General features: G+C 45.7%; 1 protein-coding gene across 1 annotated transcript in view; it reads left to right on the plus strand.

Annotated features, from left to right (window-relative positions):
- Nucleotides 1–26,782, plus strand: part of VPS35L (VPS35 endosomal protein sorting factor like) — a 67,193-nt gene that overhangs the window by 16,348 nt on the left and 24,063 nt on the right. The window contains exons 10-22 of the mRNA XM_056866195.1: nucleotides 2,270–2,366; nucleotides 3,403–3,450; nucleotides 4,539–4,632; nucleotides 6,688–6,765; nucleotides 7,095–7,217; nucleotides 10,343–10,389; nucleotides 12,112–12,223; nucleotides 13,900–14,016; nucleotides 15,260–15,313; nucleotides 16,863–16,943; nucleotides 17,346–17,408; nucleotides 20,124–20,209; nucleotides 24,515–24,595. Of these exons, the coding sequence (XP_056722173.1) occupies nucleotides 2,270–2,366; nucleotides 3,403–3,450; nucleotides 4,539–4,632; nucleotides 6,688–6,765; nucleotides 7,095–7,217; nucleotides 10,343–10,389; nucleotides 12,112–12,223; nucleotides 13,900–14,016; nucleotides 15,260–15,313; nucleotides 16,863–16,943; nucleotides 17,346–17,408; nucleotides 20,124–20,209; nucleotides 24,515–24,595 (1,081 nt within the window). The remainder of the gene's footprint in view (nucleotides 1–2,269; nucleotides 2,367–3,402; nucleotides 3,451–4,538; nucleotides 4,633–6,687; nucleotides 6,766–7,094; nucleotides 7,218–10,342; nucleotides 10,390–12,111; nucleotides 12,224–13,899; nucleotides 14,017–15,259; nucleotides 15,314–16,862; nucleotides 16,944–17,345; nucleotides 17,409–20,123; nucleotides 20,210–24,514; nucleotides 24,596–26,782) is intronic.

Raw genomic sequence — 26,782 nt, forward strand, 5'->3', positions numbered from 1 at the left:
GCTGTGTCAGAAATATTTCATTGTGTGGGGTGAGAGCCGTGTTCCAGGTACACATCTGTGCAACGTTCGTGGTGTTGCCAATCCTAAATGCCTGTGCTTGGGCCCCCAAAATGCCTAAAAGAAAAGTTGGTTTTTATATGCCGACTTTCTCTACCACTTAAGGAAGAATCAAACCCGCTGACAATCACCTTCCCTTCCCCTCCCCACAACAGACACCCTGTGAGGTGGGTGGGGCTGAGAGAGCTCTAAGAGAACTGTGACTAGCCCATGGTCACCCAGCTGGCTTCGTGTGTAGGAGCGGGGAAACAAATCCAGTTCACTAGATTAGCCTCCGCCGCTCATGTGGAGAAGTGGGGGAATCAAACCCAGTTCTCCAGATCAGACTCCACCGCTCCAAACCACCTCTCTTAACCACTACACCACGCCGGCTCTCGACATTTTGAAATCATGAGGTGGTCCTCTTTCTCTCTCTCTCTTTCTCTTTCCTTTCCAGTAATCACTTTTTGTCCAAAAATTGGGGCTCAGGGAGCGCAAACCAAAGTCTCCCTTCCTTTGAAAGTTGGAAAGGCTGAACCAAGATGGTGAAGCCCTACTCCCTAAGACCAGCCAAGCAAAATTCAAGCAGACAGCAAATTCTAACGATTCAGGCATTATGTAACTGTTCCTTCTGCCGTGTCATATTGGGTTTTTTTTTTTTTTATCGTGTGCTCCTGGGCGCTAGAGGAAGGTTTTGGAGCAGCTGGTCTCTGTGGACTTGGGACGCTGAGGACATTCCGAGCTGGAGGCCTCTTTCTGCTAAGCTTTTGCTGGGAAAGGACAGACCGAAAGAACGCATGAATAAGGCGTGGGAAAAGCAATTGCCCCGCTTGGCCTTGCCCTGTTGACAGACGCTGGCCAATGAGGTTCTGAACTTCCCGCCCAGAGCTGTCTCTGTACTAGCTAGCATTGGTGGAAAGTGGTGAACAATCATCGCTGCCCTTATGCTTGCTTTATAAGTAGGGTTGCCAACCTCCAGGTAGTGGAGGACAAAATAGACACCACTGTACTAGTATCAAAGGATAAGAAATTCAGTACAGGAGCGAAGAATACTTCGAAGAATACGAGTTAGTTTCACGTCGCATACATGGCTACACTTGTGAATGTTACCCTTCGTGGGAATTGAACTATATCCAGCGCTTTGTAATTTATTATCAAGATGTGCAATATAAGAGGAAAATGCTTGAAGGACTGATGAAGAATTCAAATTGTCAAGAATTTGAAACGGCCGTATCCTCCATGAAGTTATTCCTCCCGAATTAATATTTATTACCTCTACTTACCTGCATGGAATGAATACCGAAGACTGTTGAGCATATCTTGAGAGAAACTGCACCTTTTATTGAACTTTTTCCATTCACCACCATCCTAGAGATGATTTTGTGTATGTGTGTTACAACTGTATGAATGGTTCTTTTTGTATATTTATGAAGTGTGTATTGTATTAGACACGGTAGCATATAAATATTTGTTTGCACTTATAAGTATTCTTTACTCCTGTACTGAACCTCCAGGTAGTAGCTGGAGATCTGCTATTACAACTGATCTCCAGCCGATAGAGATCAGTTCCCCTGGAGAAAATGGCCTGCTTTGGCCATTGAACTCTGGCATTGAAGTCCCTCCCCAAACCCAGCCCTCCTCAGGCTTTGCCCCAAAAACCTCCCGCCGGTGGCGAGGAGGGACCTGGCAACCCTGTTTATAAGACCATCCTGAGATGTCTCCAATCGAGTTGGTTAGCTGGGTGCAGGCCTGTAGCAAGACGCTTTGTGACGAGGAGGCTTAAAGGTACATATTGAAGTTATTGCTGTACATCTTGACCTAAAGATGACTAGATGATTCCCATAAGGATCATATCTTAATATGTTTTTAATATGCGGGAGCACCCTTTTTTATTTACTTTCAAATTTATATCCCGCCCTCATCCCCAGCAAGCCAGGCTCAGGGCGGGTCAAAACAATCAAAACACAAAATATATAAAATACAGAAAACCATCAACAGCATTAAAACGATAATCTCTATAATCATTTATACACAGATGGCCATAAATGTACCTAGGTGCAATAGAATATCAGCAGTTCAGCCCCCCACAGATTTCAAAAGTGGGGTGGGTGGGATAGGGAGGCCAGTAAAGATGGATATAACTGTGGGAATTAAACACAGCTAATTTTTAGTTCAGGACCAAAATAAGGAAGAGGTTTATCACTCTAATCTTTCTCTCCCCCCCCCCCCGCAGATAACTTTACTCCAGAATGTGTTAATGATACCGCCAAGGAGACCTGCTTAAACTGGTTCTTCAAGATTGCTTCCATCAGAGAGCTCATTCCTAGATTGTATCCTTCCCTGGGATCGGTTTGGTTTTTAATGAAACTTTTAGGATGATAGAAATGTTATCTGGCGTACGCTTGGATTTCTGTAAAAGAATGTTGTGGTGCCTTACTGTTTTTCATGTGGAAAATGGAAGCGACAGCGCGATTCATAAAGGCCTATTGTGTGTCGAGGCAACATTGAAAATGCCGACAGAACTCTCCATTCAGCCCTGAAATGGAAACTAGATTTATGGCTAATTTTTTTTTCAACAGGTTTTTTTAATTATGGTTTTTCAGTTGGAGTACAATAGACACATTAGCAATGAATGTCAGCCACATCGATGGGGTGGATAAACCCTATTAACACCCCATTAATAGTGGAATGGATCTAAATAGCTTTTTCGTTCAGTCTCACCCAGTTTCCCTCCTTACTCCAGCCCTTCTGTCGCACGGCCTTTGTCCAGGCTGGTCCTGTGATCCCCAGAATAACCTGTCGCACGGTCAAAGATGGCCCTTTTTATCAGCAGAAAAGCTGGTTAGATCCATCCCAGTGTATGAACTTTCAATTAGGTACTGTTTTATCTCGAATTTGAAAAATGTGGGGAAGGGCAGGGGGAGAGCAAGGCGACCTCCGACGGTCGGAAATGGCACGCGTAATCCAAACAAAAACCTGAAGCTGTCGGAGGGGTGACGGCGAGGGAAACAGCCGTGCGTAAAAGACCTGTGTCTGCCATATTGGGGACGCTGATCGGGTGGTAAGGCAGTATAAAAGTGTTTTAAATAAATAAGAAATAAGGACAATAAAATTGGGATTGTTAGTTGAGCTGGGTCCAGGCATGACAGGAGGGTATCGGCTTGCTTTGTGTCCTGCCATCACGGACTCATCCATAGTGGTTGGAAGCCGGAGGGAGAGGATCTCCCTTTTCCAGCTAGATCCAGTGTGTTTCTTGGCTTATGGTAGGCATGACTCTCTATAACCTGGATAAATGCGTTGAATAATCAAGGGACGTTTTGCTTCCTTTTTTGGCAAAGGGTTTCCCCCCCTTGACTCTTGTTACAGCTATGTGGAAGCAGCTATACTGAAGTGCAACAGGTTTCTTTGCAAAACGTGAGTATCGAATCAACTTCCGGCTGTATAAACGTGGTGCATGCAGAAATTTAGACGTGAACTCTGTTCAGGGATTTCTCTAGTTTTGGACTTTACCCAGTGACTAGATTTCATGCCAAGGGCTGTGAATTGCATACTAAGAATGTAGGGAAAAGGTAAAAATGATGTCCAGGATCCAAAAAGTCTTTTGGGCTGCACCCTGTTTGAAAAACACAAGGCTAATGTCTCCTTGGGTGCTAAAATCCACGCGTTGGCTCCCTGGATTCCTGCTGAAATTGCTGCCCGTGGGGACCACACAGATGTCTCCCAGGGCTCTTTCTTTTTCCCCTGGGGCCAAACGAGACTGTTCATGATGGCCAGATGAATAAGTAGCACGAGTACATCGGTAATTTAAAGAGGCAAACAAGTCAAGATGCATCAGATGATTGTTAGCTAATAGAATATTTATGTTTGGCTAAACATTGCAGTCCCAGCGTTTATCCTTGGCCAGGCATAAGCGACTGATACAGCAGCCTTCCGAGCCTTCTCAATGTGTAGTTTAGTTTTTGAAGTATCCTGGAGAAGGTGGGGTTTGGCTCACGGCAGTAAGAGATTAAAAGTAAAACTTTATCCCAGCGCTGTTTCCCCAGCTGAAGTCACACACTCTGGGCTGCTCTTTAAGGTTAAACTGCCAACCAGAGATCCGATCGCTGTTCTCTTTGCCTACTTTTTTGTCTCTTTAGGGGTCAGTAGCCGCATGGGGATGGTACAGAGAAACTATGGGGAGAGGCCCTCTCCCCAGCATTTGTGTCTGTGCATGAGGACAGTTCTGTTAAGTCGCAGCTGAGTTACGGCGACCCTGTAGGGTTTTCAAGGCAAGAGACGTTCAGAGGTGGTTTGCCGTTGCTTGCCTCTGCACAGCAACCCTAGACTTCCTTGGTGGTCTCCCATCCAAGTACTGGCCAGGATCGACCCTGCTTAGCTTCTGAGGTCTGACGAGATCAGGCTAGCCTCTGTTTTGTACAACCCACAGCTGTCAAAGCAGAATAGTAGGTGAATGCAAAGACCCAAAATCTGCCATCTCAAATTATCTCCTTTTTTTTCTGTAGAGGGATATCAGAAAGTCTCCCGCGACTAACCTCCATGATCCGAGGAATTGGAGATCCCCTGGTTGCAGTCTACGCTAGAGCATATCTCTGTAGGGTAGGATCTCGTTACTCTTTAACAATGGTTTTATTGGTTCCACCACGGAGGGTGGGGGGATAAAGATTAGCAGCAGATGGATTTCCAGAATGTGGGAGGGCAGGGTTGAACCCCACCACACACACACATACCACTCATGCAGAGGTGCTTTTTGTCCCATGGGGTGGGCATACAGACCCTCTGTACAATGACTGCATATTTGCCCCAGTGAGGCTGCAAATAGCTCTATTGGGCCGTTTCAAGTTGGGAAAATCTGCGGGGGTGGGTGCAGTGAGTTGAAGTTCTGCATTGCATTCCCCATAAAAATTACCATTATTTAAGGGAACAGGAATGTAGTCTGTTCCACTGTTTACTGCTATGTATTATCTTGTTCTTACTGCTTTGCTTTCTACTTTTGTAACTCCATGTTTTGGAATAGTTTATGATAGACCTTGCCTGATACTTATTTGCATTGGTTCTAATTTTTGCATTGGATGTCTCATGCTATTTGATAAACAAAGAAATATTGTGGCACAGGAAATGCAGCGTTTGCTGCGTCCCCATATTTCATGCTCTTGGATCGCGTTGTTTTATACTGCGTAATCCACCATGAGCGTCAGCATGAAATGTGGTTTATAAATATAGTAAATTAATTAATAGCGACATGCAGTTTGGATTTGGAACTATTCAGAGTTCCCTAAGTCATGCCACATTCAGAATATTTCCAGATCCCAATTTTATGGTTTCAAATATTCAGAATGATTCTGGATATTTGGGATCCCTTTGACTCCTCTATCAAGCAGATTGGGCTGCCTGTGAAATGAAAGGGAAAGGTGTCCCTTCCCGCAACAGCCTGGCCCCAAGATAAGTGAGAACAGGGAGCTGAGCATCCCTTGATTTGCGTTGCTTTGGGTTTATTAAGGGAGAAGGGAGTGAGGGCTGGCTGATGTCCTTCGGCACTTAGGGAATTCTGAGAGAGACACAGGTGACGGAAAACCCTTCCACATTGGCTCTTTCCCACTGAAAAGTTGGGCAAAGCCCCTTTACTTTCCCCTTTCTGTCCCCTGACCATTTGCAATATTGATCGATCCTCTGAAGGCAGAAAAGGGTCTTCCCTGCATCCCTTTCCAAGCCCTTCATCCTGCAGTGATTCCCACTCTTCCCAATAGCGTATGTATTTACATGACGGATGTGTTGCAGCCGACCAGGAAATCAGGAGGAGGTTGAGACTGGGAAGGGCAGCTGTGAGGGAGGTAGAAAAGATTCTTAAGTTGTCACCGGCGACCAAGATCAAGATACCGTAGTATTCTCCATTACTATGTATGGGTGTGAAAGTTAAACAATGAAGAAAGCTGACAGGAAGAAAGTTGATTCATTTGAATTGTGGTGTTGGAAGAGAGTTTTACAGATACTGTGGACTGCCAAAAAGACAAATAAGTGGTTTATAGAAGAAGAAGAAGAAGAAGAAGAGTTGGTTTTTACATGCCGACGTTCTCTACCACTTAAGGGAGACTCAAACTGGCTTACAATCACCTTCCCCCCACAACAGATACCCTGTGAGGTGAGTGAGGCTGAGAGAGTGTGACTTGCCCAAGGTCACACAGCTGGCTTCGTGTGCAGGAGTGGGGAAACAAATCCAGTTCACCAGATTAGCCTCCGCCGCTCATGTGGAGGAGAGGGGAATCAAACCTGGTTCTCCACCGCTCCAAACTATCTCTCTTAACCTCTACACCACGCTGGCTCCCCAAGCCCGAACTCTCCCTAGAAGCTAAAATGGCTAAGCTGAGGCTATCACACTTTGGTATGAGAAAGCAAGAGTCACTGGAAAAGACAGTAATGCTAGGAAAAGTTGAAGGTCACAGAAAAAGAGGAAAATCTAACAGGAGATGGATTGTCTCAATCAAGGAAGCCAAAGCCTTCCATTTGCAGGACCTAAGCAAACGATAGGACATTTTGGAGGTCTTTAATTGATAGTCACCATAAGTCAGAAGCAAGTTAAGGGCACTTAACACACTCACACTCACTCATGTGTCACAGCTGAGGAAATCCAGAATTTATCTCTTTCTTTGAATGCAGGTTGGGATGGAAGTAGCTCCCCACCTGAAAGAGAGCCTGAACAAGAACTTCTTTGATTTCCTGCTCACCTTTAAGCAGGTAAGCAACTCGAATGGTGATGAGCGAGACATCCTGTGCCTGCCTCTAAACTGGGCTTAGAGAGACTGAGCTTATTTGCTGGAGCAGTAATAAGCTGTCAGGCCACATTGGCTATCCCAAACCTGGTCCAAGAGCTTGGGATCCCGTGGTGCTAGTGATGATGTCACCTGGGACACCATAGGATTCTTTATTTCCGTTAATGTTCGATTGCCTGAAACAGGTGTCCAAAATCTCCCTTGCGTTCAGGGTTTTAAACTTGGAATGTATTCCTATTATTTCCCCTAGGAGCTGGGAGACTTTTCACAGTGATTTATCTTTGTTTTTCACAGATTCATGGTGACACGGTTCAGAATCAGCTGGTTGTGCAGTGTGTAGAAATCCCATTATACTTAACTCTTTATTCCCCTGCAATAGATTGGATTCTACAGTGCATCTCTTATCGGGCTGCAGAGGTAAAGAACACTTACAGGAAGCTTGTTCTTTTTTCTTTCTTTTTGAGATAGCCACTGAGGCTGTTTATAATAAAAAATATCAATAAATATAAAATTGGAGGCACAATCGATTTTCAGAAAATGGTTTTTGAAGCTAAAAGGTTTTTTAAAAAGAGTTTATCATTCCAAAGCGGTTGGAAGCTGGATGCAAGTTTGTAGGCGAAAGTAAGATAAGTGGCAGCTTGTTAATATTGTAAGGCTATAAACATTAATGCGAAAGCTGCAGTTTCAGAGTTCCAGTGCATTCTTTAAAATTAAAGTTGCGTGTCTGGCCTAAATCTGCCAAAGGAGCCAGGCTCATGATGGTGCATCTTTGTGGTCTCTTGGACACCCAAGTATTAAAACTGCTTTCACACGAGAATCACTTGCACTGAGATCCAGAGCGTCTCATGAATAAAGGCACAATGAAGAACTGACTTAATCCAGGCTATGTAAAGAGGCAAATCCTCAGAAACCAGAAATGATAATGCATCATTAAGGTTTTTTACAGCCCATCCTGTTTTCTGGTGTAAATCAAGGGAACTTGTTATCCTACTTTGGAATCTCACAGTTCTCTGTGCTGCTTTCTCACCTTGGTCATGCAAGTTTAACAGTTCCTTTTTATTTTTAAATGTAATCAGCATCATATTACAAACTCCCTTAAAAGCTAGAAGCAAAATTTTAATTTCTAACAAGGTGTTAACACATTCCAGCAAAAGGTGTTTTGTGTGTGTGTGTGTGTGGGAGATGGAAGTGTGGCCAATAAAATATATCCCTGTGGAAATCTGAAATCTTTTTCAATTATAGTTTTTGCCTCTGTGTTTGTTTTTTAAACTGTTGTGTTGAAAACCATTGGAAGCTTTGCCAGAAATCTGTACATTTCCCCTTTGCACCAAAATGTTGCTCTGGCTTTGTTTATTTGCTTGCTTGATGTATAGTTCATCTTTCTTGTTAGGACTTCAGGTAGATTACACAGTTAAAAAACGATGCCGTGAAAACACTATAATACACACCATGTAATAACCGGATTACAAAATTAGAGAACATAAAAAACGACATCATAATCCATGCCTTTAACGATGCTTTATAGCAGGCTTACATAAACTGGCAAACAACGAAGAAATAACTGTATAATATATACAACATGAAATGGCAATATACGAACAGTGCAATAAAAACCATGTCGTATACAATAAATAGAGTGATAAAGCTGGAATACAAGTTGGAAAACAATAAATATCTACTTAGAAAAACAATAAATACCGTGGCACAGAGTGGTAAACTGCAATACTGCAGTCCTAGCTCTGCTCACGACCTGAGTTCAATCCCAACGGAAGTTGGTTTAAGGTAGCCAGGTAGTTGGTTTCAAGGTTGACTCAGCCTTCCATCCTTCCGAGGTCGGTAAAATGAGTACCAAGGTTGCTGGGGGTAAAGGGAAGATGACTGGGGAAGGCACTGGCAAACCACCCCGTAAACAAAGTCTGCCTAGGAAACGTCGGGATGTGACGTCACCCAATGGGTCAGGAATGACCCGGTGCTTGCACAGGGGACCTTTACCTTTTTTTAGAAAAACAATTTGTGTGTGTGTGAGAGAGAGAGGGAGAGGGAGAGAGAAAGAAATTAGAAGTCCATTTGGGTATGTTTAAAAGAGTTTGCTAAATCTTGCTACTTTTTCCTCGAACCTGAGCTTGCAGACGTGAAGTCCCCTATCCCCAATTGTGTGTGTGTGTGTGAAGTGCCGTCAAATCGCAGCCGACTTATGGTGACCCCTTTTTGGGGTTTTCATGGCAAGAGACTAACAGGTGGTTTGCCAGTGCCTTCCTCTGCACAGCAACCCTGGACTTCCTTGGTGGTCTCCCATCCAAATACTAACCAGGGCTGACCCTGCTTAACTTCTGAGATCTGACGAGATCAGGCTAGCCTGGGCCATCCAGGTCAGGGCCTATCCCCAATTACCACCCTCCAAAATCTAGATCATAGGGAGCAGAAAAAAAGGAAAAAGTCACCCTCACTTCAGTGTTTCTTCCTTGAGTTAGATCAAGAGCTAAAGGAAGAAGCCGTTTTGGGGGCAAACCCTCCTCCTTTCTGGTCCTAAATCTCTCAGTCTGTTTGCTTCTGAATATGAAGCAAGGGTCTCCCCAAAAGGAAACATTGGAGTGCGTCTTTTCTCCAGTGGAACAGTAATTTTTGCTGTAATTCATATTGCACAGACGTGGGGTAAGCAGGCATCCTAAAAATGATGCCACTCTGGAAAGATGTTGGTGCTCAGACAAACAAAAGGGGGGATGGTGTAGAAGTTGTACTTGGTCAGACCACAAGTTGAGTCCTGGTATCACAGCCGGCATCCTTCCCCTTTGGCGGACAGCTGGCCCTGCATGGGGAGGGGCCGTGGCTCCGTGGTAGGAGCCTCTGCTTGGCACGCAGGAGGTCCCAGGTTCAATCCCCGGCATCTCCAGTTAAAGGAACTAGGCAAGCAGGTGATGTGAAAGACCTCAGCCTGAGACCCTGGAGAGCTGCTGCCGGTCTGAGTAGACAATACTGACTTTGAAGAACCATGGATTCAGTATAAGGTGGCTTCATGTGTTCAAGGCTTTACTTATGTTCTGGGGAGGGGCTGTGGCTCAGTGGTAGAGCCTCTGCTTGGCATGGAGAAGGTCCCAGGTTCAATCCCCAGCATCTCCAGTTAAAGGGACTAGGTGAGTAGGTGATGTGAAAGACCTCTGCCTGAGACCCTGGAGAGCCCTTGCTAAGGGGAGGGGCTGTGGCTCAGTGGTGGAGCCTCTGCTTGGCATGCAGAAGGTCCCTGGTTCAATCCCCAGCATCTCCAGTTAAGGGGACTAGGCAAGGAGGTGATGTGAAAGACCTCAGCCTGAGACCCTGGAGAGCCGCTGCCAGTCAGAGTAGACTGTACTGACTTTGATGGACCAAAGGTCTGATTCAGAAGAAGGCAGCTTCATGTGTTCATGTGAAATAAAGAGGTCTGGCATGGCGCTATTTGGCACGTGTGCTGAAGATCACCCGCCTCTCCACTAAAGTGTGGCGGTTTTCTTCTTCTTTTTTAGGCCGGATGCCTTTTTTGTTCATTCTTGCGATGTTTTCTCTCGTAGGTTCTGCTGACCGAGATGATGGAAAGGTGCAAGAAGCTAGGCAACAAGTACGTACTGGGCTGGCAGAGCTCCCACCTCTGAGATCTGCAGGCACAGTTGAGGGGGCATCGTTTCTCCCCCCCCCCACTGTCTCAGACACTGAGCCACAGCCCGTCCCTAAACGAAGCCACCTAACACTGAGTCTGATTGTCAGTCTATCGAGGTCAGTCTTTTTCCCCTCTGACCGGCAGCGGCTCTCCGGGGTCTCAGGCAGGGGTCTTTCCCATCGCCTACCACCTTTTCTTTTTAACTGGAGATGCTGGGGATTGAACCCGAGACCCCTTCTGTGTGCAAAGCAGGTGCCGTTCTACCGAGCCACATCCCAACCGTGGGAGTCACCAGTGTCTCAGTGTGCAGCTTCCTGGAGAGGCGGCTTAATTTTCCCCCCTAAATAAATACAGGGGAAGCTTTGTTGCAGCACTAGACTTTTTTCAGTTGCATTTGGGGCACGTGAAATTCTGCTGTTTAGGGAAAACTCTACTCTCAAAAAGAGGGTGTATATATCTCAACAGCTTAAACCATATGTCTCATTTTGCTTCCGTTTAGTTACGAGTTTGCGTTTTATGTGAAGGCTATTAAAACATACATATTGTTCCCTGTTGCCAAGGCAAGGGTATTTGTTCTGCCAAAATCCTGAGATCCAGGTCAGAATAAATTAATTGGGGGGGGGGCGCGGAATGTTTGTGTCAGTTATTGGGGAGAGGGACTTTTAAACCTGTTTTTCCAAATTGAAAGTGCTGTGAGACAGTCAGTCTAGTTCTAAAAGCTTGCCCAACCGTTGCACATTTTCTTTTCGGTGGCACCCCTTTTCAGCTTCACCCTTCACACCTGCTGTCCTGTCTTTCTGCGTTTATTTGGGTGCCCCTGCTGGAGTTGTGGGGTTTGTGTATGTGTGTGTGAAGTGCCATCAAGTCACTTCCAACTCATGGCAACCCTAGGAATCAAAGTCCTCCCAAATGTCCTGTCTTTGACAGCCTTGCTCAGATCTTGCAAATTGAAGGCTGTGGCTTCCTTTATTGAGTCCGTCCATCTCTTGTTGGGTCTTCCTCTTTTCCTGCTGCCCTCAACTTTTCCTAGCAAGACAGTCTTTTCCAGTGACTCTTGTCTTCTCATAATGTGACCAAAATACGATATCCTCAGTTTAGTCATTTGAGCTTCTAGGGTCAGTTCAGGCTTGATTTGATCTATAACCCACTGATTTGGGTTTTTTTGGCAGTCCACAGTATCTGTGGGGTTTGTGGGGAGTTTCAAAACCAGAGGTGGAGATTGTAGCTAAATTGTTAGCTGATGTTGGTCCTTATGTGACAAGATTCCCGTGTATGGCATTCAGTAATAACAATGATGTCTCGTAATGTAACTATATCATTTATAATTATGTACCATGTTTTTCCCTGACCTGGATGGCCCAGGCTAGCCTGCTCTTGTCAGATCTCAGAAGCTAAGCAGGGTCAGACCTGGTTAGTATTTGGATGGGAGACCACCAAGGAATACCAGGGTTGCTGTGCAGAGGAAGGCACTGGCAAACCACCTCTGTTAGTCTCTTGCCATGAAAACCCCAAAAGGGGTCGCCGTAAGTCTGCTGCCTCTTGACGGCACTTTACGCACACACACACACCATGTTTTTCTCCATATTTGCTTATGGCCTGTTGGTCTGCGAGCATTAAAAAAAAGAAGCAAAGTGGGGTTTCTTTTTCTGGTAATGTACTAATCCGGATGATGTTCCTTTCCAGTGCCTTGCTCTTGAACTCGGTCATGTCTGCCTTCAGAGCCGAGTTTATTGCTGCGAGGTCGATGGATTTTATTGCCATGATTAAGGAGTGCGAGGAATCTGGCTTTCCCAAGGTAAGCTTTAATTCCCCACACACACACTTTCTCCTGGGCAACTTTATGGTTTAGTGAGTCATTTTCGTGCTTTATGGCACCAATATACCTCGCAAAAGATAAGAAGAATATATGTTTTTGTTTGAAAGTACTTTTCTGCTTGTGCATTTCATGATTTGCCTTCTCGTTCTTATCCTTCGGCCCTCAATCCTGTTGGAAATGTACCTTAGTCCAGATGACTTTGTTGCAGCGTGCTCCATGTAGTAATGTATTCTGGCCTGAAAATGTTAATTGGTACCAAATGCAGTAGCCAGAAGGTTAGCTAGAGAATAGCAGCTGTAAATCCAGCGTTTGGTCAACTGTATTCTCTCCAGTTTGTTTGTGGGACCAGTTCAAAGTGCTGGCCTCAACCTATAAAGCCCAGCATGGTGTAGTGGTTAAGATTGGAGGACTCTAATCTGGAGAACCGGGTCCAATTCCCTGCTCCTCCACATGAGCGACAGACTTTAATCTGGAGAACCGGGTTCGATTCCCCACTCCTCCACATGAGCGGCGGACTCTAGGTGAACCGGGTTGGTTTCCCCCACTCCTCCATGTGAAGCCTGCTGGGTGACCTTGGGCTAGTCACAGTTCTCTCCGAACTCTTTCAGCCCCAGCTACCTCACAAGGGGTCTGTTGCGGGGAGGGGAAGGGAAGGCGATCGTAAGCTGCTTTGAGACTCCTTAAAGGTACAGAAAAAGTGGGGTATAAAAACCAACTCTTCTCTTCTTGTTGTAAATGACTTTGGGCCCCAAAGACTTGAAGAGACAGCCTGCACTCATGCAAACGTTCCCACAGTTTGAATCGGTCAGCTGGGTTGGTGAAGGCAGATACTCGCTTAGGTCCAACCAAATTATTACAAAATAGTAACAAAACTCCGCAGGACTCTTGTTTCAGGCTGGATGTCAACGGTCAACAAAAATAGTAAAAAAACCAGAGGGGTGGGTAATGGTTGAAAAGCCCTGGTGTAGGCTGTGGTGTAGTTTCAGAAATGTAGGAGTGGTAAATTTCAGACTGAAAACAAACTTTTCTTTCCTATGAGATGGCACGGGTGGGATGAGACGGTGTCCCGCGTCACACCAGCACCCTAAAAAAGATGTTTGGTCTCTGCTTGTTCAATTGGTATTGCACAGTTGCAGGACAGACCCCAGACAAATATATACTGCTGTAATGTAGGAGCCCCGTGGTGCAGAGTGTTAAGCTGCAGTACTCCAGTCAAAAGCTCTGCTCACGACCTGAGTTCGATCCCAACGGAAGTTGGTTTCAGGTAGCCGGCTCAAGGTTGACTCAGCCTTCCATCCTTCCGAGATCGGTAAAATGACTACCCAGCTTGCTGGGGGTAAAGGGAAGATGACTGGGGAAGGCACTGGCAAACCACCCCGCAAACAAAGACTGCCTTGGAAATGTCGGGATGTGACGTCACCCCATGGGTCAGGAATGACCCAGTGCTTGCACAGGGGACCTTTACCTTTTAATGTCTGAGAGATAGATATGTTGCTAGTTCTCTGTTTGTGTTCTCCAAGCAAAGGAAGGCCATGTTGTTTAGCATTCGGGAGTGTTTCTGGGCTTCCCTTTGCATGAATTAATTTTAGTTATCTGCAGCGTGTACCTGAATGACAGTAAGTAATGGGTGTACGGACTATCTGGTTTTTCCACAGCATCTTCTCTTTCGCTCTCTGGGGCGGAACTTGGCCCTAGCTGACCCTCCGGAAGGCGATCGGCTTCAGATCTTAAATGAAGCTTGGAAGGTTATCACAAAGTTAAAGAATCCGCAGGTGGGCTGTCGGTCGGATAAATGCCTAAAATGCGGCCGCGGAATCGTCTATGCCGTGCAAGTTCTACATATTCTCTCTTTGGGAGTATTGCCCGTCTTACTGTGGCCAAGGGATTTGCTGTTACTTTACACCAAAGATTTTTGAATGCATTGGATTAAGAGCATACCCACTTAAGAGGTCATTGGATAAAGAGCATAACCACTTCAGAGATCACTTAAGAAATCAAATACATCATAATGCCGCAAATAGGCTGCTGGGATCTAAATTCAGCCTAAACGTTCTAATCATCCCGTACTGCTTACCATATTACTTACCATTTTCATATTACCAAATTCAGCCTAAATGTTCTAATCATCCAATCCTACTTGCCATATTATTGTAAAGGATAGTAGGATTGGTGTAAATGTAATCCACTGGAATGACCTCCCAGAACAAGTGTGGTTTGTTCCACCTTTGTTAACATTCAGAGGATTCTGACCCTCATTGTGCTTATTTTGTTGCTCGTTTTTGGGAGGCTGCAGAGAAGAATCAAAGGGAGGTCAAGTCAAGTTTATTAATACAGTCGACTGACCAATCATGTGCCAACACATCAAAATTTCCAGATGCAATAGTTTTGTACCACAGAATCACGAACTGCCCGTACATATAAAGGTGTAAGGTCAATAAAAGCAACCCCTGGTTAAAATTATCACATTGAAATTGATAAAATTGTAAAATATTCTAATAGCAACAGCGCAGAACTTGGCAGTTTGGAGCGTAAGGGAGGTGTTTTTAGAGATGGGTCTTGTTTAAGTTTTATGGTTTTATTGTTCAAGACCTTGGTCTAAGTACAGGGGGAAAGAAAGAAAAAGTTGACATTCAGAAGGCCCTGGAAGGCAGGTTTTTACCAGAGACCGTTTTTACCAGAGACCGTTTGGCATTGGATATTTTTGTGAGGGTTGATGGGCTGATCCATCAAATACTGTTTTAATTTTGGGGGTGGTGGTGGTATTGGGTTGATAGTTTATACAGTTTAAACTGTTAAACTTTTAAAATCTGTTTTGTCATATGCCTGACATGATTGTAGTAAACTGCCTCTGGCCCTTCGTTGGAGGAAAGGTGTGGTTATAAATATTTTAAACTTTAAATAACACAGGGTTTGATAGAGGACAGTGGGGATTGCAGAGAAGGCTTAATAAAATGCTGTGCCTTTTTTCATAAGGGGATGCACTTTAAATGTAACTTCAACACTTTCGTCTTTCAGGATTATATTGGCTGTGCAGAAATCTGGGTAGAATACACCTGTAGACATTTCACGGTATGTGAAGATTGTTTTTACTCCATACGTTCCCTCCTCCGCCATCCGACTCCAGTCAACTTTGTACATCAGCGATAGTTTATAATAATTAATAATGCTTTAGACTAGAGGTTCCCAAACTGTGCTCCAAGGAGCGCTTGTTGCTCCATGAAACATCTAGTGCTCCGTGAAGAGATTGGAAAGAAAAATACTACTGTCATTCGGGTTAGTATATAGGTGCTAGGTGAAAATAAGTGCTCCATGACGAATTTCTCTCCTGGAAAGTACGCCATGACTCAAAACATTTGGGAACCTCTGCTTTGGACTTAAAAGAAATTACATTAAGTTTTACACGCTACAGCATTTTAGAGTCTCTCTGCATCTTGTTTCATGTGATCCTCAATTATAAGTCTTGTCTTTTGGGGTCAGTATATATGTGCCACTTCAAAAATCAGTGAAAAACTGTGTCTTTCATCTCTTTTAAAATGAGAGCATTGCCTTATAGAGATCCATCTTCTCTGATACCTTTATTAGTGATCGAGAAATACTGCTAATCTCCACTACCATAGGAAGAAAGTAGACTCCTTTGAAATGTGGTATTAGAGGAGAGCGTTACGGATACCGTGGACTGAAAAAAAAATCAGTGGGTTTTAGATCAAATCAAGCTTGAACTGACCCTAGAAGCTAAAATGACTAAACTGAGGCTGTCGTACTTTGGTCACATTATGAGAAGACCAGAGTCACTGGAAAGGACAGTCATGCTAGGAAAAGTTGAAGGCAGCAGGAAAAGAGGAAGACCCAACAAGAGACGGATGGACTCAATAAAGGAAGCCATGGTCCTCAATTTGCAAGATCTGAGCAAGGCTGTCAGAGACAGGACATTTTGGAAGGCATTGATTCATAGGGTCGCCATGAGTTGGAAGCGACTTGACAGCACTTAATACGCACACCACTACACCAGCCACTCTGGTATGGCAGTTAGAATGTCAGGCTAGGATCTGCAAGAGACCCAAGTTCAAATCCTTACTCTGCCATGGAAGCTTGCTGGGCATCCATGGGTTGGTTCGAAGAAGAAGAGTTGGTTTTTATATGCAGACTTTCTCTACCATTTAAGGAAGAATCAAACCAGCTTACAATCACCTTCCCTTCCCCTCCCCACAGTAGGCACCCCGTGAGGGAGGTGAGGCTGAGAGAGCTCGAAGAGAGGTGCGACTAGCCCAAGGTCACCCAGCTGGCTTCATGTGTAGGAGCTAGGAAACAACATCCAGTTCACCAGATTAGAGTCCACCGCTCGTGGAGGAGCGGGGAATCGAATCCGGTTCTCCAGATCAGAGTCCAACACTCCAAACCACTGCTCTTAACCGCTACACAGCTGGCACTGTGAGCTCAGGGAGCCTAGATACTGAAAAGTCTTTCTAGATTGCTGAAGGCCAACGTCCTGAGCATAGCTGTGCAGTAAATAACGGCCGGCTCAGCTTTACAACAGCCCTTTTATGTGGTTTTGAGGATGGATTCAGCTGTGCCCCTTTGGTGCTGCTGCTCTGTGACAGATGACCTTTGCACTCCACAGAAGCGGGAGGTCAATACGGTTCTAGCTGATGTCATTAAACACATGACGCCAGATCGGGCATTTGAAGAAGCCTACCCCCAGGTAAACAGAATAATATTTTTTTTAAAAGCATGAAACCCACAAAGGGTGGTTGTTTAAACAGAAATGCATGATAGATGTTGCGGATGGTGGGTGGCTTTTAAGACAAGTAATAATAGTGCATGTTCTTTAAACAACGAAGCTGATTCATTTAAGGCTTAACTGGATACATTTAGTGGGGGGGAATAATTTAACAGTTGGAAAAAATATGTTGGTAGCCTTCAAATATATATATATATTTTTAAAGGAGAGGGGAAGCTGTTGTATATGCTATGCCTGCCAAAGAATGGATAAGAAGCAATTGGTTTAGATGGAAGGAAGGAAGAACTGGAATAAACATAAAGGAAACTTACCTGTCTCTCTTCTCCCCCCCCCCCCAATTCATTGTCCTGCTTCCTGTTTTAGCTTCAGTCTATAATTGAGAAAGTCATCACCTATTTTCATGACTTCTCCATTCTGTTTTCATTGGTAAGTTTCCAAATGGTTGTGGGAATCTTATTTTCAAATGTAAATGAACAAGAATATGGCTTTTTAACACCTATTTACAAAGCAGTTTACAGCATAAAATGTGTTTTATAGTGCAGTGCCGAGCTGAGTTACCCCCGGTCTAAGCTTGTTGCTTTCCATGTGCACAGAGTGGAATAACTTTGCATAGATTTGTACTGTAATGCTAGTTAAGAATGAAACCAGTAGCAAAGCACACCAGCCACAGAAGTTGGTTGTTGTTGGGGGGTTTTATATGCCGACTTTCTCAACCACTTAAGGGAGACTCAAACTGGCTTACAATTACCTTCCCTCCCCCTCCCCACAACAGACACCCTGTGAGGTAGGTGGGGCTGAGAGAGTTCGAAGAGAACTGTGACTAGCCCAAGGTCACCCAGTTGGCTTCATGTGTAGGAGTGGTGTAACCAACCCTGTTACCAGATTAGTGTCCGCCGCTCATGTGGAGGAGTGGGGAATCAAACCCGGTCCTCCAGATCAGAGTACTCCACTCCAAGCCACCGCTCTTAACCACTACACCATGCTGGTTCAGCCTTCTTGCTCCCACCTTGACTGGTAGTCCAAGCAGTAGAAAAGGGCAAGAGTCCAGTAGCACCTTAAAGACTAACAAAATTTCCGGCAGGATATAAGCTTTCATGAGCCACAGCTCACTTCTTCAGATACCGAAAGCTCACACCCTGCCAGAATTTTTGTTAGTCTTTAAGGTGCTACTGGTCTCCTATTCTTTTCTACTGCTAGTGACAGACTAACTCAGCTACCCATTGTGGTAGTCCAAGGTGTGTTTTTGTCTGTCTTCAAAAGGATGCAGGTGAAGTTGTGAAACAGGCCTTCCGGGAGTGGGCATCCCCCAAAGCTACGGCAGCTCTCGGAAAGTCCTCGGCTGCCCGTTCATGCATCCTCCCCCCAACCCCCCAAATGGTACCCAGATCAGGGCTTCACTGGCTGATCTTGAAGGGGGGGTGTCTGTGGGAGTTCCTGTGGGTGAAGGTGCTCCTGGGGTTGGCTGGGCTTCAGTGGAAGAAAAAAGAGGGGAATAAAACCCAACCTAAAAACAAAAGCTGGGTACCCAAGGTTGGGTGAAAAGAAAATATATATAAGTCTATGTATAAATACTAAAAGTATAATTTATCAGAAGTGCTATATAAAAGTTAAAATTATTTAAAAGCATTAAAATAGCACAATGGCATTTCCTGAGGTTGATAACTATAACCACATACCAATCGCATTTCGTCCTATGGGGCCTTCATCAGTGGTTAATTAAAACCCTTTGTTAAATCTGCACACGTTTACAGAAATACATTGATGAATACAAATACAAACAGTTCGAACCCAACCAGGCATGTGTATATGTTGTAAATTCTATTCCCAATTACTCAAACATCTCGTATAATAGGTTCTTGTTGTAATACTGGTTAGTATAAGTCTCTCAAATACTATGTGTACAGGTATCAACCTAGTAAAGACTTATATATATTTTCTTTTCATCCAACCTTGAGTACCCAGCATTGGCTGGGCTTCAGTCATTTAGAGCCCTGCAGCTTTCACAGAATCTTTTCATACAGATAATTCCAGAAGGATTTGAGCGCCGTCAGAAACTAGAGGACAAAGTTCTGGTGGAACTGGGAAGGATCACACGTTTGGTTGATAGAAGTCTGAACATCCTCCCCGGCAAGCTACAGGCTTCCTTTGCCCTCTGCCTGCCTCTGCAATCGGATTGACCTTGGGAATCGCCTGGTATCCCTGGCCTAATCCTGAAACGTATAACATAAGACAAGAGCTTTGTCAGTGTGGGGAGCATGCCCTTTTCCCATTTATTCCCAGCTTTGTAGGTTGTCACAATTCTTCTGTTTGCTTGTTTTCCTTGCTGGAGTTCCTGACTTGTTTGGGATTTCAAACTTTTTTGCTCGATATTTATGCAGTTTACACACAAGTAACGTAACATTAAGAGAGCCAGCATGGCGTAGCGGTTAAGAGCGGTGGACTCTTATCTGTCGAACTGGGTTCGATTCCCTGCTCCTCCACATGAAGCCTGCTGGGTGACCCTGGGCCAGTCGCAGTTCTCTCAGAACTCTCTCAGCCTGAGCAGAGGCAGGCAATGGCAAACCACCTCCAAACGCCTCCTGCCTTAGAAACCCTGCGGGGTCACATGAACACATGAAGCCGCCTTATACTGAATTGGACTCTTGGTCCATCAAAGTCTGCTCAGTATTGTCTACTCAGACCGGCAGCGGCTCTCCAGGGTCTCAGGCAGAGGTCTTTCACATCACCCACTTGCCTAGTCCCTTGAACTGGAGATCCCGGGGATTGAACCTGGGACCCTTCTGCATGCCAAGCAGATACTCTACCATTGAGCCATGGCCCCATAAGTCAGCTGTGACCTGACAGCACGCGTGTGCACTCACACACACATTCACACACACTCACACACACACAGAGTAACACTAAATTGCAAACATTTAACCGGGGGGAAAATAGCCCGAGTAAACATACAGTGGTCCCAAGTTGCAGAGCTAAACTGTAATGAGAATTTTCACACTGAAGTATTGGGGCCTGTGAAATGGGGTCATAGCCATACTGGGAAGGTGAGACTTAGAAACAATCCAGATGAAGCAGAGAAAGATGCGTGAACACCTGTCCCTAAACTTGGTTAAGATATCCTTGACCTTTTTTCTTCCCCTTCAGGAGAAATTCTTACCATTCCTGGATATGTTCCAGAAGGAAAGTGTGAAAGTGGAGGTTTGTAAATGCATCATGGAAGCTTTTATTAAGTAAGTATTCTGATTAAGTGCGCTCTAGAGGACTGTGGCAATCTATCAAGGGCTCGTTAATGGTGGCAGATTGAATCAGATTGTATTTTGTAAAGGTTTTTTTGCTTCGCGAAGGATCAGGCTACAAAGGAGAATTAAAACGCATTTATAATCCTTATTGATCAGTTATTTTGTATAAATAGCTTATTGTGGAACTCAGTGCATTAGTTCAGGCTTGGGTATAAATAAATGAGCAACTGCTGGATAGAATCCAGAGATACACTTGAGCATGTGCAGACAGGCCTTGAAGGGCAGCTTGCGGATGCAAGGTCGTGTGTCCTGGTAGCACACCCCCTGCAAACTTGGTCACCTGCCACCTATTTAGGGCGATGCATCGTTGACCTCCAGATGCAACGGCTGCCTATGCCAAGCCTCGTTCATTTCCTCTGTGTGCGTGTGTGTGAGAGAGAGAGCAATAGTGCAGGTCTGGATCATGTCCTACGTTTTTAAAACGGATACTTCGGCACAATTCTCGCTTAGATGTCGGTTGTCTGCGTGGCAGCTTGTGTTGCTTCAGGAACCATATGCTTTTCGGCTGCAAATGTGAAACCGGGAGAGAAACATATGAGCATCTGGGGTGTTGCAAGTTCTGCTGTAGAAGGGGAGAAAGCCAGTGGTTCCTTAATTCAAGTGCAATCGTAAGATCAAAATAGCGTCATTTCCCAGCGCTGAATACAACCCTTTCAGGCATTTAATTTCCTTTTATCACCTTGTGAGATGGAGATTGAAGGGTTCACATTGCACGGGGCTTTAAAAACTGTGATTTATTTTTAGCAAGAAATGTTAAGTGGTGACAGTTGAATCTTGAGAAAATGATCAGCAGAAACATTAGCTAGAGGAGGGGGGAACCCCTCAACTTCCTCAATCCATTATAAAGAGGGTAGTGTTGTGGTTCATTGATCGTACCAGTGGAGCGATGGATGATAAAATTCTCACTTAATGCAGGAATAATTTCTGAATGGCTTGAAGAGGCGATTGATGGTAAAAATGTGGTGTTTCGGCAATAGTTTGGATTAAGCACTTCTTGCTTGAAAAGGTGCCCCTTCCCAATTATAGTTGGCTTATTAATTTTTAAAAGAGTTAGACAAGTACCGTACTTGTAAAATCTGCAGAAGCTGGTAAGTGCCGGGTTAGAAGAGGCAAAGCCATGTACATGAGAGAAGAAGAAGAAGAGTTGGTTTTTATATGCCGACTTTCTCTGCCTCTTAAGGGAGACTCAAACCGACTTACAATCACCTTCCCTTCCCCTCCCCACAACAGACAACTTGTGAGGTAGGTGGGGCTGAGAGACTGTGACTAGCCCAAGGTCACCCAGCTGGCTTTGTGTGTCAGAGTGGGGAAACAAATCCAGCTCACCAGATTAGCCTCCACCGCTCATGTGGAGGAGTGGGGAATCAAGCCCTGTTCTCCAGATCAGAGTCCACTGCTCCAAACCACCGCTCTTAGCCACTACACCATGCTGGGAATGCGGCTTCTAATACTATGTCTGCTGCAGTATATTGTATTTAATTTATATTCGTTGTAATATCCTTTGGTCCTCCAGGCAGCATACAACAATATACAGCCGTATCATAAAATCATAGCATCCGAAAATAATGAAAGCTTTCAACAAGGGCACCAAGACATACGTTGTTTTTTTGCCGTCAAGTCCCTTGCCTCGAAAACCCGATGGGATCACCATAAGTCAGCTGTGACTTGACGGCAAAAGCAACAACTGATGGCGCACTCTGAACTTGGCAGTGCTGGGCAGTTATTGCTGCTACACCTGCGAAACAAACCCCTTGAATTGTGTCTGGAAACAAAGAAGAAGAGTTGGTTTTTATATGCCGACTTTCTCTGCCACTTAAGGCAGAATCAAACCGGCTTACAATCACCTTTCCCTCCCCACAACAGACACCCTATGAGGTAGGTAGGGCGGAGAGAGCTCTAAGAGAGCTGTGACTAGCCCAAGGTCACTCAGCTGGCTTCATGCAGAGGAGTGGGGAAACAAATCCAGTTCACTTGATTAGCCTCTGCTGCTCATGTGGAGGAGTGGGGGAATCAAACCCGGTTCTCCAGATCAGACTCCACCGCTCCAAACCACCGCTCTTAACCACTACACCACGCTGCCGGCCAGCGCTCTTAACCACTGCACCACGCTGCCGGCTAGTGTAACAGCATTAAACCTGGAGCGAGGAGGTCAAGGCAGGTTGTCCTGTTTATTAGCCTGGCAGAGTCATTCTTTCCCAGCCGTCGTTTCCAAGCACGTTTTCAAAAGTATATGTCTGCAACGGCGTGCTTTTCTTTATAAATTATTTCCCTTATAAATAATTTTTTATTAGAAAAGCATGCTGCTGCAAAAGTTCACACAGTTTTAATTAATCGATTAACAACAGTCACACCCCTGGGAGCCAGCGTGGTGTAGCGGTTAAAGGTGGCGGACTCTAATGTGGAGAACATCTCTTCCCCCCCCTTCCTCTTATGCCCCCTGCTGACAAGCTGCTCCAGACCCTGGAAGACCCTTGGCGACTAAGCGGGATATGGAGCAAGAGGGTGGAATTGGCAGATATCACCTCCAGACTGTTCTGCTCACAGCAGAAGTCGTACCAGAGGAGAAAGGAGTGATTTGTGCTGAAGGGAGTGATTTCCGTCCCTCGAGCTGTAGCCCCTCTTTCCGCCTACCAGGCAGATCCCCGTGGGTCCTTGGCTTTTTGAAGTGGGGGAGAGGTGCAGGAGTAGGGTTGCCAGGTCCCTCTTTGCCACCGGCAGGAGGTTTTTGCAGCAGAGCCTGAGGAGAGCGGGGTTTGGGGAGGGGAGGGACTTTAACGCCATAGAGTCCAGTTGCCCAAGCAGCCCTTTTCTCCAGGTGAACTGATGTCTATCGGCTGGTCTCTACCAGTTGTAGTAGCAGGAGATCTCCAGCTAGTTCCTGGAGGTTGGCAACCCTATGCAAAGGGAAGCAGGAAGAAGGAAAAGATCTGTCCCATGTGATTCGTAGGGTTCAGTCTTTATCCTAGTCACTGCCACGTATGACGCCTTTCGGATTGCATTTTGGGGAAGTTATTCCAAGACAGTCTCACAAGTTCGTGTTGACTGCCTCATCCCCCTGTTCCGCTAAACCGGGAACTGTGCACATGAACCGCAACGCAGCCCCCTTTTCTTCACAACACCTTAGCTCTGCAGTAAATAGAATATGGGGCTGTTAATGCTCTATAATCAAACGAGGTTTTAAATGAATGCTTATTTTCCATGACAAGGCTTTTTGCACAGCAGGGAAGCTTAATCAGTACAGTATAGATGGAAAGAACCACTAATTACCACGCTGAACGTTCCTGCCTTCTCCAGGCGAGCAGAAGGCGTTGTGCAAAAAGGCACACCGCCTGGCTGTCGCTGGAATTACCAGGGTCTGCAGATCTCCGTCATGGGGATGACTGCAGCACGTCTACCTGTGATGATGTTGGTGTGCCAGCCAGCAAAGGGGCGGGGGGAGACAAGGGCTGTATTTGGCCAATACAGGGGGAGCAGGGGAGCCCTCAGCTGCCCTACCAATCCCTCATTGGTAGGGAGCCAGCGTGGCGTAGTGGTTATTTTGAATTTTATTTGCGGTCAAAGACCAATAAATGCACACTATATGTAGCAATCGTACAGCATTTCAGTTAAAATGCGATATAAAAACTTATCAAAATTAAAATCAGATTACCGCACAATGATTTAACAATTATCTCTTTCCCATGGACAGAACAGCCATCAGATTTCTTCACTTTTGAAATCCAATAGTTAAAGCTCAAACTTTGTCTGCGCCTTTGCTTTTTAATTTACTGCGTACTTTAATCTCTGCAACACAAAATTTGGCAACCTGTCTTGTGGTCAAGGGGTTTTCGTCCGCCAGTGTAGTGGTTAAAAGCGGTGGTTTGGAGCAGTGGAGTCTGATCTGGAGAACCGGGTTTGATTTCCCACTCCTCCACATGAGCGGCGGAGGCTAATCTGGTGAACTGAATTTGTTTCCCCACTCCTGCACACGAAGCCAGCTGGGTGACCTTGGGCTAGTCACACTCTCTTAGCCCCACCTCCCTCATAGGGGTGTCTGTTGTGGGGAGGGGAAGGGAAGGTGATTGTAATCCGGTTTGATTCTTCCTTAAGTGGTAGAGAACGTCAGAATATAAAAACCAACTCTTCTTCTAAGAGACGGCACCATGCACAAAGCTGGGCAGGTTGGTTATCTTCAGCTCTAACTGCCAATATTTAACTTTTGCTCTGTTGCTTTTTTCCCAATGCGTGCATGTTTAGGCATCAGCTGGAATCGACAAAGGATCCTGTAATACTCAATGCCCTTCTGCACGTGTGCAAGACGATGCACGATTCCGTAAAGTAAGAGAGCCGTTCCTTACCTTTACTGAACAGTGTTTGTGTGAGTGTTTTGAAATGGCGATGGTCGGGAGCAGTTCCTGAGCCCCTAAGGGTGGGGCGGGGTGGGAATGTTTTCCACTTGCTGCTATTCTTCGCGGCTCTGGGTACCACGGGTGGGGAGCCGTGGAAGAGGACTCGCAGCACAGGCCGCTGCCTCCTTAATCGCTGCTTTGTTCCGAACGCTGGAAATAAAAGGAAGATCTGGGAAAATAGCAATGACTTCATAGCTTTGCTAATGGGGAGAGACACCAAAGAATGTTGGGAGAGCATTGAGAGGAGTAAACAACGTGACAGATGCTGCTGAGGGTCATGGTGCCAGTTCAGTGCCTTCCCCCACCCCATTGCTTTTGTCAAAAAAGGTTTGGGGGGCGGGAGGAGCGGCAGCTCCTGCAAACAATGCAATATTGATGTGGGTGCTTTTTTCCTAGCCGAAAAGCCCTTTTTTTGAAATAAATAACTGGAATTTGCCATTTTGGAATGAGTGTGGTATGCAGTTCTCTCTCCCCGCTCTGCCTATTCCAGCAAAGAGTGGTTCCCAGTAAGGTTTAGCGCCTGCAGGGCTCAAAGAACCTCCAGAAGAAGAACGTGGGCACGCCTGTGATCTGTCTTCCTCTTACGGTTGGGCAGCCTCTACAACTGGATGCTGCCTGCTTCACTGGACAAGGGGCAGTGTGATCTGATTGGTGCCCTTGAACACCAAGTCGAAAGGGGACAGATCACTCACCAATTTGTCCCTGTTGATTGATAGCGGTGCTCTGCGTGGGGCACCCCATAAAACACACAGGTGACATGAGAAGAAGAAGAGTTGGTTTTTATATGCCGACTTTCTCTCCCACTTTTGGAAGAATCAAACCAGCTTACAATCGCCTTCCCTTCTCCTCCCCACAACAGACACCCTGTGAGGTAGGTGGGGCTGAGAGAGCTGTGACTAGCCCAAGGTCACCCAGCTGGCTTCATGTGTAGGAGTGGGGAAACAAATCTGGTTCACCAGATTAGCCTCCACCACTCATGTGAAGGAGTGGGGAATCGAACCTGGTGCTCCAGGTCAGAGTCCACCACTCCAAAACCACCGCTCTTAACCACTACACCTCACTGGCTCTCAACGTGAGCCATCCCCTCAACAGGCTTTCACCCTGCACTTTAAATTTGGTAGATGAAAGTGTGCGAATGATGTAGCTGTGACAACAAAGTGCTGGGGTTTAGAAGGATTAAAGCTGCTGAAGGGCTCTCTGTTCTACCCCTATCCTGTACCCCAAAGTATAACCTGTGTCTGAGGGTAGGATTGTGATGTATCTGATCCAGCCACCTTGTGGGAGCTAAGCAGGTCCGTGCCAGTCCATCCAGGAACCTATTTGCGTGACTGGCAGCCTATTGAACACATGAATCTGCCTTCTACTGAATCAGACCATTGGTCCCTCAAAGTCAGTATTGTCTACTCAGACTGGCAGTGGCTCTTTCAGGTCTCAGGCAGGGGTCTTTCACATCACCTTCTTGCCTAGTCCCTTTAACTGGAGATGCCGGGGATTGAATCTGGGACCTTCTGCATGCCAAGCAGATGCTCTTCCACTGAGCCACAGCCCCTCCCCAAAAACATTCACTCGCACTCAGAGCTATGCAGCGGTCAGGGAAGGTCACACAAACACATAATGCTGCCTTATGCTGAACCAGACCATTGGTCCATCAAGGTCAGTATTGTCTACTCAGACTAGCAGCAGCTCTCCAGGGTCTCAGGTAGAGATCTTTCACATCACTTTTAGCTGGAGATGCCAGGGATTGAACCTGGGACCATCTGCATGCCAAGTAGCTGCTCTGCCACTGAGCCACGGCCCCTCCCCTCCTTATTGCTGGCAAAAACTTAAAATGACCACTCCCATTTCTCCCATTTAGCCTCAGTTCATGAGGCAGCACAGCGTGGGTCATATAAGCAGCTGCCACATGGGCATATTTTCAGATCAGCGATCCTTGGTAACTCAGAGATTGTACTATAAATCTTCCCGGCCATCCATCGGTTTTCTGTTATGACCGTGATGGATAGGAGAGCACTAATGAGCTAATAACAGTGAGGGTCTGCCTCCCTTGCCACTCTCCACTTCTCCATCGAAAGTGTATTACAAAACAATCACCCTGTTCCCATCTGGTGTCTCCGCC

This window comes from Euleptes europaea, chromosome 21, assembly GCF_029931775.1.
Source record: "Euleptes europaea isolate rEulEur1 chromosome 21, rEulEur1.hap1, whole genome shotgun sequence".
Classification (NCBI taxonomy): Eukaryota; Metazoa; Chordata; class Lepidosauria; order Squamata; family Sphaerodactylidae; genus Euleptes; species Euleptes europaea.